The 12,116-nt window shown below is 40.5% G+C and overlaps 1 protein-coding gene and 1 non-coding gene across 4 annotated transcripts in view; both read right to left on the reverse strand.

Moving 5' to 3' along the window:
* The window catches only part of TMED8 (transmembrane p24 trafficking protein family member 8), a 48,238-nt gene that overhangs the window by 17,203 nt on the left and 18,919 nt on the right, over window positions 1–12,116 (reverse strand). For 2 of the 3 annotated variants that reach the window (XM_003786938.3, XM_023511582.1), the window contains exon 2: window positions 1,401–1,482. In XM_003786938.3, coding sequence (XP_003786986.1) covers window positions 1,401–1,482 — 82 coding nt within the window. Of the gene's footprint in view, window positions 1–1,400; window positions 1,486–12,116 lie in introns of those variants that run through there. The other variant, XM_023511583.1, reaches the window with a different exon arrangement.
* Window positions 1,587–1,686, reverse strand: LOC111724239. Its single transcript, XR_002772570.1, has one exon. It is a non-coding gene; the product is annotated as a small nucleolar RNA U13 (small nucleolar RNA).

The following is a 12,116-nucleotide window of genomic DNA, read 5'->3' on the forward strand; positions in this document are numbered from 1 at the left end:
AAAAAAAAAATTTACTTAGAAGGATAAAATGATTCTGTGCCAAAACTTATCCCTCTAAGATCCTTTGAAACAATAAATACAGAAAAGAGATAGTGGCAGGAAGAATGGAAAGGAGTTCTCCTCAGGGACTTGATAAGAATATGAAGTGCTCAAATAATCAAACCCTGTGCCTTCTAAAAGGATTGAGTAGGTAATAACTTAGCAGCTCTAAGCATAGAACTCAATACCTTCTATTGCTAGAGTGGAGTAAACCTAAAGTTATGTGAACTTGGGCAAATTATTGAATTCATTGTTTCATTTTTCTTATCTTAAAAAAAAAGAGTACGTATACTTATTAGAGTTGTTATGAGGATTAAATGAGATAATGCATTTTAACATCTAGTACAATATTTAGCAAACAGAAATATCTTGATAAAAGTAATTATTTCAAAAAAGAGAAGAGAAAAAAATACACATGCCTGTAGTCTTAGCTACTTGGGAATCTGAGGTCAGACAATCACTTGTGCCTAGGAGTTCAAGGCCAGCCTGGGCAACACAGCAAGACCTCATCTCAAAAACAAAACAAAGCCCCCCAAAGTAGATACTTTATTTTTATTATTATAGAGAAACATTCAATGAAGAATAGCTATTACATTATTAACTATAACCTAATTGTATTAATCATATGAATTATTTCATATACAAAAGAGAAAAAAACTTCTGAATAGAATTCAAGAAATAACACATTAAATAACATGACATCCCCTCGCCATCAATTTTGTATGGAGCATGGAAACTCTAAGTTCTATTGGACAAAACTGTACCATAAACTGATCAGTTGCACTATAATAACACTATCTGAGTTCTCCAAAATACAGCTTTTCATTAATTATTCCACTAATGTTTCATGGGTTCCATTTATTCTAGGCTCAGTACAACTCTTCCCTTTCTGTTTTACACTCTGCTATCAATGATGATAGGTGGATAAGATGGACAGAGATGAAAATTAAAAATAAAAACCTTAAGATCATCATATAATGGTTTAATCTGAAAAACTACATAGTAAAAAAACCCTCCAATTGTGTGATTGTGCACATTTCATGTGTAAAAACCAAACATATATTCTCTTGCGCCTACTTTAAATGTCTGAACACTTGAATATGGTATTCAGGAGAAGATAAATGAAGGCACTATACTTGACTATTAGTTATAGTTTTATTCTCTGAAAGTAAGAAAAATTTATAACTTGAAATAAATCTGACACTGCTCCTAAACCACTTGAAGGTTGACTAATGATAAAACTATATACCCTTCAATCTGTCTTTTCCATTAAAGTGACTGCCTACTTCTTTAACCAATTCCTTATCTCATAAGACAAAACTTCTGGAAGCATTTTATCCAAAGTAGTTGCTTGTCCCTACCTGTGAGGTGAGGAACAGGGTTCTGAATCAGAGCCAGAAGTCAACAGAGAGGCACCCTTAGTATTTTCTGTACCTTCATTCTCTAGAAAACCATAGAAAGAAAGAATTAAATATCTGAGATAAAAGAATTAAATACTGTGTATCTTTTTACATTTTTTTTAAATATCATACATTGCAACAAGGTAATGTCAGGTAATGTGAAGACATCATAACAAGATTTGTGGGAGGCACATCTCACGCATGTGCATGAAAACCCAATCATCATACTTATGAACTACAAAAGGATCAAATATTGTGTACCTTTTTAAAAATCTAGCAGTTTCAACCAACTTCCTCTTTCTAAAAATATTTTGGGCATAAACTTTATACTCTAGGAGGCCTAACACATAAATTATTCAAGTTATCATATTCAAGTATTCTTAGTCACAATCATTCATTTACTCATTTTCTAAAACAAGTATCCACAAAATTAATCCTAATTTAAGAATCATGTTTCTGAGAATATAAATGTTTAAATTGTGCAGATCAGAGAGAGAAGAGTAGGGTGCAGGATTAAATGAACTGAATTTAGTGTCAAAGTATGTAGAATATCACTTCTATATTCAATAAGGTCAGATCATTCATTACTCATCTCTCCAAGTTCAGGTAAAGGACTTTTATAATTTCATTCATTTATTTATTCACTCATTCACCAATAATTAAATAAGTTACCTTCAAGGAATATATAGGTGAAATGCATAATAAAAGCCATGTGCCATGCTCATATGATGCCTATGACTGGCATTATCACTGCTACTTTGCAGGTAAGGAAACTAAGACACAGAGATAGGACTTAAACCCAGGTGGCTGTGCTTATAACCATTGGGTGACATTTATTTATTTTTGTTTTGGCTCTTACCAAGTTGTGATTTGAGGGTGGCTAAGTTTATCCACTTAGCCTCTCCTTAAACACTCTAGCATATGGTGTTCAGTGCTTTTAGGTAGCCCCTCATTTAATCGCCTCTGGTGAAGAAAACAAGAAACTGAAGCCTCCAGTCCACTTCTGAATACAAAGTACAACTTAATGAAGTAAACCTCAAACAATGGAAATGTCAGAGTTTGGTAGCAAAATAAAAGTGAAAATGAAAGGCAAGTATTTGCCTTACCCAACCTTAATGCAATCTCATTATTTTTCTTTAAGACAGAGTCTCACTATGTGCCCTCAGAAGAGTGCCATGGTGTCACAGCTCACACCACAAACTCTTGGGTTTAAGTGATTCTCTTGCCTCAATCTCCCAAGTAGCTGGGACTACAGGTGCCCACCACAACACCTGGCTATTTTTTGGTTGCAGTTGTCATTGTTGTTTAACAGGCCCAGGGCAGGTTCAAACCCGCCAACCTTAATGTATGTGGACATTGCCCTAACCACTGGACTATGGGTGCCGAACTGAGTCTCATTTTTGTATGCAAATTATATCTAGTTTTCTTTTGGTCAGTTGACAGGTAGAAAGACCTTAGAGGCCTGGCATGGTGGCTCACACTTACAATTCCAGCACTTTGGGAGACTCAGGCAGGAGGATCACTTGAGGTCAGGAGTTTGAGACCAGCCTGTCCAAGAACAAGACCCTGTCTCTACTGAAAAACAGAAAAATTTGCCAAGCAAGGTGATGCATGCCTGTAGTCCTAGCTACCTGGAAAGCGGAGGCAGGAGGATTGGGAGTTTTAAGGTTGCAAACAAGTTATGATGGGGCCAATGCATTCTAGCCTGGGCAACAGAGCAAGACCCTGTCTCAAAACCAACAGAAAAACAAACCTTAGAGCTTCTGCCACCCAATTTTCCTACCAAAAAAGGATCTGAGTCTAAGGCTGCTGTCAGCTGTTCCCTGTCTTTGCCATTCTCTAAAGAGGCCTATTTCATTAAGAATAATGCAAATAGCATTTCTAATTCTTTCTGGCTGAGTCTAGGAAGGTGGCATGGTTCCAGGTATAGGAGGTATTGGTCCATTTCCACCAGATTTTCATATTTCTGAGAATAGAGTTTTTTGTAGTAATCACTGAGGTTTTTTTTGGATTTCTGAGGTGTCTGTTGTTATTTCTCCTTTATCATTTCTGATTGATGATATTAGAATTTTAACTTTTCTGTTTCTGGTTACATTAGCCAAAGGTTTGTCAATTTTATTGATCTTTTAAAAAAACCAACTTTTTGTTTTGTTGATCTTCTGAATGATTCTTTTGTTTTCAATTTCATTTGATTCTGCCCTAATATTGGTTATTTCCTTTATTCTGCTGGGTTTTTGGTTGAAATGTTTTTCCTTTTCTAGTTGCTTGAGATGTCCCATTAACATCATTAAGTTTTTAACTTCTTCTCTTTCTGTTTTCTTTCTTTCTTTTTTTTTTTTGAGACAGGAGCCTCAAGCTGTCCCCCTGGGTAGAGTGCCATGGCATCTCAGCTCACAGCAACCTCCAACTCCTGGGCTCAAGCAAGTCTCCTGCCTCAGCCTCCCAAGTAGCTGGGACCACAGGCGCCCGCCACAACACCCGGCTATTTTTTCGTTGCAGCTGTCACTATTGTTTGCCGGGCCCAGGCTGGATTCAAACCCACCATCTTGGTTGTATGTGGCTGGCGTCTTAGCCACTTGAACTACAGGCACTGAGCTTCTTTCTGTTTTAAGGAAGGTTCCAATGCTATGAATCTCCCTCTAAAGACTGCCTTGGCAGTATCCTATAGGTTTTGATAATTTGTGTCTTCAGTATCATTTTGTTCCAAAAATTTGGTGATTTCCTTCTTAATCTCATCTTTAACCCAGCTATCAGTCACCATAAGGTTAGTTTCCATGTCTTTGTCTGAGTATGAAGATTCCTGTCCCTATTTAGTTCAACTTTTATACCGTGATGATCTGAGAAGATACAAGGAATAATTTCTATTCTTTTAAATTTGCTGAGGTCAGACATAGAATTAGAAACACTGAATAGACCTTTATCAATCACTGACATAGCATCAACAATACAAAATCTCCCAAAAAAGAAAAGTCTGGGACCAGATGGTTTCACATCAGAATTCTACCAAACCTTCAAAAAGGAACTAGTACCTATATTACATAACCTTTTCCAAAACATAGAAAAAGAAGGAATACTCTCCAACACATTCTATGAAGCAAATATCACCCTGATCCCCAAACCAGGAAAAGACCCAACATAAAAAGAAAACTGTAGACCAGTATCATTAATATTGATGCAAAAATATTCAATAAGATCCTAGCAAACAGAATTCAACAACACATCAAAAAAATTATACACTATGATCAAGTCAGTTTTATTCCAGGGTTACAAGGCTGGTTCAACTTACGTAAATCCATAAATATAATACATCACATAAATAAAATAAAAAACAAAGACCACATGATTCTCTCAATTGATGCAGAAAAAGCTTTTGATAATATCCAGCACCCTTTCATGATCAGGACAGTCAAGAAAATAGGCTTAGAAGGTGAAAAGTTCTGGACCCAAGGATAAAATCATTCCAAGATACAAAATAAAAGGAAGACAGAGATCTAATTCGTGCAATTAAAGTGGCTTTTATTCCACCTGGTGTGTAGATGAGGTGAGATTCCTGACTAGGGAGAAATCTACAGGTGAGCTATGGTGGACAGGGATTTAAAGGGTTAGGGCAGCCAGGATTGGTCTGTCCATAGCTTTACCTGGGCAGGTAGGTGAGATAAGGTTAGGGAGGTCTGGATTGGTGTGTTCACTATTTCCTGGGAGGGACATGCTTTCCAGGAAAGGGATCCCTCCTGGGTGGTTTGGTAACTTGACTATCATTCTTGACTTCCTAATCTATTATAAGGAGGCGGGTGATAGGCATGTCATCTCTCAGGCTGCTTCCTGTAGGAGGAGGGGGCTGAGTGGACTCAGTTTTATTTGGGATTGGCAAATCCACCCTGGAGATCCACAAGGTGAACAGGCATGGGGGTGTTGTAAAGAACTATGTGAGGGCCTGTTCAATGAGGAGTTAAAGTCTTGCAGGACAAGGGATATAAAAAGGGAATGGGAGGGGGAAAGGGAGTGAACTTTACAGGAATACTTCTGGATTTTCAGCCTGAGCTGGATGGTATTCAGTAAGGCAAGGATATGAGCAGTTTCCAGTGACTGCTCAATAAATCAAGAGATGAGGCAAAGAATTGCTGATCTGTAACTGACAATGAGAAGGATTATAATTAGTGACTTTATCATCAATCGAGGTGGATGGGTAGGGGAGAAAAGGCCAGAATCGACAGGAGGGGTAGCCAGAAGGAAAAAAAGAAGAAAATTGGGTTTCTTCAGGGAGAAAGTCTTGGAAGGTACCTTGTAGACATAGATTTTTAGAGGCTTCAAAAAGGGGTCATTCCAACTTTAAACGTCCAAGAGTAGCCAGGCATCCAGAGAAAAGTTATAGAGAAAAGGAAAAATTCGGGGAAGAATGTTACACATTTACTAGGAAGTGGATTCTTCAGGGATCCTGGTGAGTTTAAAGTGACAGGGGATAGTACTTGTGACTTCCAGTGATAATTCTTCAGCATTGGAAGTTTTTCTGTAGGACACAGTTTTATTTGGCATTGGTGAATCCAACCTGGAGGTCCACAAGGCGAACAGGCATGGGGGGGCTGTAAAGAACTATGTGAGGGCCTGTCCAATGAGGAGTTAAAGTCTTGCGGGACAAGGGACATTTGAGGAGAACTTGTTGCCCTGACAATTGGTCTGTGACTTTCTCTGTTGAGGATTGGGGTAAAAGCTGATTGTTTTTCTAAGTTCATCTCTAGTTTCCAGGAGGATGGGGAAATAGTTTCCTATGATAAGAATCTGGGGGAGGACCAGGTCCTAGAATAATAGTTCTGCCATACATTATTTAGCCTGTGGCTCAGTGAGTAGGGCGCCAGCCCCATACACCGAGGGAGGCAGGTTCAAACCTGGCCCCGGCCAAACTGCAACAACAACAACAACAACAATAGCTGGGCACTGTGGCAGGCACCTGTAGTCCCAGCTACTCAGAAGTCTGAGACAAAAGAATCACCTAAGCCCAAGAGCTGGAGGTTGCTGTGAGCTGTGAAGACACAGCACTCTACTGAGGGCGACAAAGTGAGACTCCATCTCTAAAAATTTAAAAAAAAAAAAAAAAGAAGAGTTTGAGGGGGTGGAGCAAATGCAGAGTAAGGCAATGGGGAGGAGTTTAATCCAATCTTGTTTGTGTTGTGTCACAGCCCATTTCTGACACCACTTGTCAGGGCCCAGGACTGGCCAGGTCTCAGGGCCAGCTTAACTAGGTTCAGGACGCAGATGGCCAAGCTACCTTGCTCAGGAACAATTTCTCTTAGGTACCTGAGGGCTATCTACTTTAGCAGGAAAGAGAAAGGAAGTATGTTTTAGAGAGAATAAAGCAGTCTTCTTAGAAAGATAGATCTTAGTCTTTAGCAGAGCTTAGTGATCATCAGCAGAGAGACGCCGTGCTGGCGTTCTGCAAGCAGGAGAGGAAATAGAGTCAGAGTAAGTGGGTCTGTGATAGAATGTGCATGCTCCTGACCGCCTTCTCCTCCAGTCTAATATAAGGCTGATTTTGTGCTTCTCAACACCACAAGTGTAGAGACTGCCAATTCACCAATGCTCTCATCTCCCGAGCTCTCATGCTTGTTAGGAGAGCTAAATCCCTCTCCATGCCCTTTTCACCATGTATAGCTCACAGGTATTTCTTATAACACTCCTCCTAGCTATAGTGGTATACAGGCTGCTACAGTGTTGGAGTACTAATTTTGTGAGGTGTTGTTTAAGGATCCTATTCGTCTGTTCTACTTTTCCTGATGATTTGGGTCTGTTAAGGTACACGTAGACGCCACTGAATTCCTAGGGCTTATGAGATTTGGGAGGTGATATGGCTAATGAAAGCTAGGCTGTTGTCACTGTGAATAGAGCTGGGGAAACGGAATCTAGGAATAATGTGGTGACCTTTACAGTGAACAATGGCAATTTCCTTTGGAAGTGTAGTTCCATTTAGGAGGTGTTTAATGAGTGTGGCATTGATGATAGAGGAGCCTTGGGTGGTAATGAATCCCCTTTCTTGCTATATGGCTGCATAGTGGTGTTGTAAGGCTTTACTGAAGGTAAGTGAGGAAAATGTTGTGAGGAAATGCGCAGCAGCAGAGTAACAGAGGTGATAATGTGGGAAGAAAACAAATAGCAAAACCTGCCTTAGCAATGGAGTGAACAGTGGGCTATAAAGAACTGCCATTAATGAACCAGGTGTCTTCAGGATTAGGTAAGGGAAAAAGAGAAATATTTGGAAAAGGGTGTAGTGTACAATAGGATCTACAAGGAGGTCAGATTGAGAGAATGGAGGGGTGGTTGGGGAGGGGTTGGAGAGGAGCAGGATGGGTAGTGAGAGGTGGGAACCAGTGAGAATCATAAAGGTTGCTTGCAATTTTGAGAGAATATCTCTACCTAGTAGGGGAACATTGCATGAAGGAATAATAAGGAATGGATATGAGAAAGAGTGTCCAGAAAGTATGTACCATAAAGGTGGAGTTAACATGGGGGTGGATTACATTACCGTCAAAACCCATCACCAACATCTCTGTTCTAAAGGACCTTTATAAGATGGCAGTGTGGAAAAGGTTGCTCCCATGTCTATTAAAAAAGAAATTAACTTACCTTCCACTAGCAAAATCCGCCGGAGCTTAGACTTTGTAATTATCCGGGGACACTCTGATCCTCCGGGAACTGTGAATCTTAAACAGCTAGGCCCAGAAGGTCAGGAAATACAGGCACGTTTTGGGTGTGTCCAAGAACCAGGTTCTGAGGAGAACCTGGGCAGAATTCAGCCCCATTCTGGGAATCTGTGAACCAAATTCTCAGAAGAACTTGGGCAGGTAAACTTCCAGTGAGGGCCTCTGCAGACTGGGCACAGTTTGTGAGGAAGGTTTGGCTTTGGGCATAGTTTTACCCAGTGACCTGGCCTGACGCATTTAAAATATAGTCGCGGGGCGAATCTCATTTTTTTCAGAGTACCCTGGGGAATTCTGAGAAACTGCCAGATTTTGTCTGATGGCAGAAGCCAATAACTGGAATTTTGAGAGCCCCTGCCTTTTAAGAGCATCCTTACAATTATTAAAAACTTTAAAAGCCAGGTTAATAAGATCTTACTGAGGAGTTTGAGGGCCCTGGGGGGATTTTTGGAGTTTTTTCCAGATGTCAGGTACAGACTGAGAGATGAAATGCATGTTAATAATGAGTCTGCCTTCATAGATCTTGGGCACAGGGTCGGAAATCACTGGAGAGCTTTGTTAAAACGTGCTAAAAACTGGGCAGGATTTTTGTCGTGTTTTTGGGTAATTTCTCTTAACTGATCATTATTGACAGCCTTACAGGCTGCTTTTTTTGGTCCCTCTAAGAGACACTGAACCATGTGGTTACGGAGTGGATCCTAGTAGCATCAGTTTGGTAATTCCGATTGGGGTCCTCCCAGGGAACAGCCTTAGTGCCCTCTGGCAGAGTTTGATCTATTCTGTGTAAGTCTTCAGCATAAATTTGGGCTTGAGTCCAGATTTGCTCTTTCCTCCAAAATTAGAGTGGAGGTGAGGATAACATATAAATCACGCCAGGTTAAATTATATGATTGCATTAGATATGTAAATTCTTTAGAGTATTTGGTGTGATCTGTAGAGAATGAATCTAATCTTTGACTTATGTGGGAGAGGCCTGAGAGAGAGAATGGGACATGAATCCTGACAATGCCTTCCATTCCCAAAACCTCCAGAGGGAGTATACAGGTTGTGGTATTTTGGACATGGGAAGTCCAAAGGGTTGGCCAGACCTAGGATGGGATGGGGAAACTGGGTTTAGCACATTTTTTTCCATTCCAGGTTCTCCATTTTCTTTCTCTTACCCTGAGTTGGGGAATTGGGGAAGGGGTTGGAGGGGTGGAAGTTTGCTGATAGGGAGAAAGTCGAGGGGTGGGGGTTATCTGCCAGGTCGAAACAAGACAATATAGAGTCAGAAGAGTCAGAAAAATTCACAGGTACTTGCATAAGGAGAATTTGAGAGGGTTCACAGGATGAACACAAGGAAGGAATGTTATGGAGTGTGAGAAATGCATGAATGTAAGGGATCTCCAACCATTTGCCTAATTTGTGACAGTAATTTTTAGATCACTGAGAATTGAGATATTAAAGGTGCCATGTTTTTAGGCCAATGTGAACCACCAAGTTTGTACACAGGGCAAGCAGTATTACAGAAAAAAATGAAGTGTTTAAGTTTGAGGTCAGCGTAAAGATGTAGAGGCTTGAGGTTAGTTAGAAGACAGCTTAGAGGTGAAAAGGGGGGAATCTGTGACTGAGTGGTGCCCACAGCAAAAACTGGAGGTAGAAAGTAAATGAGATTAAGGCTAACATGAAGAGGAGTGAGCAGAAAATAAAGGGAACTTTCGAAGGAAATAAAAAGGAAGCAAAAGGACCACAAAAAGGACTGAGACTGCAACCAGAGAGGGTTTGACCTCTGCATATGGTTGTCAGCCGAATCTAGACCTCTGGGAAGATTCTAGATGAGTGAACTCGGTTCACTGAACTGAATGACCAAAAACAATCCAGATCCATGGTAGGGCTGGCAAGGCTGGTGTCGGGAGATTACCTGGACTCTCCATTTATGACTCTGGTCAAAAGAGGGCTTGGCCTCTGTACATGACCTTAACCAGCCAGAGGGACTTGGGCCCACAGTAGGCCACCAAGGGGACAAGACAGGGGAAGAGGGGATTCAGCCTCTGCGTGAGTGTAAAAGGAACCAAGAGATCATATAAAAATATGCAAAAGCACAAAAAGGCTGGGGGGGGGGAGGAGGCAGAGTAGGAACGGGAAGAGGAAAGAAGTGAAGAAAAAGTTTTTAGATAAGGGCTCACCTTAGTATGAAGTGGAAAAATGGTAAGCAAAATAAGAGTGCACCAGTTCGCTTTGTCTTTCAGGAATAAGGGTCCATTTGGTTAGGTTAGGTGGGGTGTATTTTCAGCCACGCAAAGGGGCTTTTCCCCAGGGAATCACAGGCGCCATGTGAAAGGTTCTGGACCCAAGGATAAAATCATTCCAAGATGTGAGACAAAAGGAAGACAGAGATCCAATTTGTGCAATTAAAGTGGCTTTTATTCCACCTGGAGTGTAAGTGGGGTGAGATTCCTGACTAGGGAGAAATGCACAGGTGGGCTATGGTGGACTGGGATTTAAAGGATTAGGGCAGCCAGGATTGGTCTGTCCATAGCTTTACCTGGGTGGGTAGGTGGGACAAGGTTAGGGAGGTCTGGATTGGTGTGTTCACTATTTCCTAGGAGGGGCATGCTTTCCAGGAAAGGGATCCTTCCTCAGTAGGTCGGTAACTTGACTCTATCAGAAGGGTCATTTCTGAAACTGATGGAGCAAACCCACAGCCAATATCATACCAAATGGAGTAAAATCAGAAACATTTGCACTCAGATCTGGAACTAGGCAAGGATGCCCATTGTCTCCACTGCTATTTAACATAGTAATGGAAGTTCCAGCCATCACAATCAGGCAAAAGAAGGTAATTAAGAGCATCCAAATAGAGTCAATGAAGATCAAACTCTCACTCTTCACTGATGATATGATCCTATACCTGGAAAATCCCTGGCATGCAACTACAAAACTCTTTGAAGTGATCAAGGAATACAGCAGCATCTCAGGATAGAAAATCAATACAAATCAGTAGCTTTTGTATACGCCAACAATAGTCAAGCTGAAAATATAGTCAAGGACTCTATTCCTTTTACAGTAGTACCAAAGAAGATGAAGTATCTGGGAATTTACCTAACAAAGAACATGAAAGATCTCTATAAAGAGAATTATGAAACTCTGAGAAAAGAAATAGCTGAAGATGTTAACAAATGGAAAAACATACCATACTATGATTGGGAAGAATCAACATTGTTAAAATGTCTATACTACCAAAAGCAATCTACAGATTTAATGCAATCCCTACTTAATCCCTATTAAAGCACCATCATTATACTTTAAAGAGCTTGAAAAAATAGTGCTTAATTTTATATGGAATCAGATAAAACCTCAAATAGCAAATACACTACTCAGAATAAAAACACATCAGGAGGTATCATGTTACCAGACTTTAGGCTATACTATAAATCTATTGTGATCAAAACAGCCTGGTACTGACATAAAAACAGAGAGGTAGATTTATGGAACAGAATAGAGAACCAAGAGATGAACCCAGTTACTAATAGTCATTTGATTTTTGACAAACCGATTAAAAATGTTTATTGGGGGAAAGATTCCCTATTTAACAAATGGTGCTGGGTGAACTGGCTGGCAACCTGTAGAAGACTGAAATTGGACTCTCATCTCTCACCATTAACAAGAATTGATTCTCACTGGATAAAAGATCTAAACTTAAGACATGAAACTATAAAAATATTAGGAGAGTGTGCAGGGAAAACACTTGAAAAAATTGGCCTAGGAGAATTTTTTCAGGACAACCCTGGCAATTGAAACACCACCAAAACTAGGTTTCATTAAAACTAAAAAGCTTCGGCTCAGCGCCTATAGCTCAACTGGCTAAGGTGCCAGCCACGTACACCTAAGGTGGCGGGTTCGAATCCCCAGCCCGGATCCGCCAAACAACAATGATGGCTGCAACCAAAAAATAGCCGGGCGTTGTGGCGGGCGCCTGTGGTCCCAGCTACTTGGGAGGCGGAGGCAG

The sequence above is a fragment of the Otolemur garnettii genome, unplaced genomic scaffold (assembly GCF_000181295.1).
Source record: "Otolemur garnettii isolate 467f Iridium unplaced genomic scaffold, OtoGar3 scaffold00020, whole genome shotgun sequence".
Classification (NCBI taxonomy): Eukaryota; Metazoa; Chordata; class Mammalia; order Primates; family Galagidae; genus Otolemur; species Otolemur garnettii.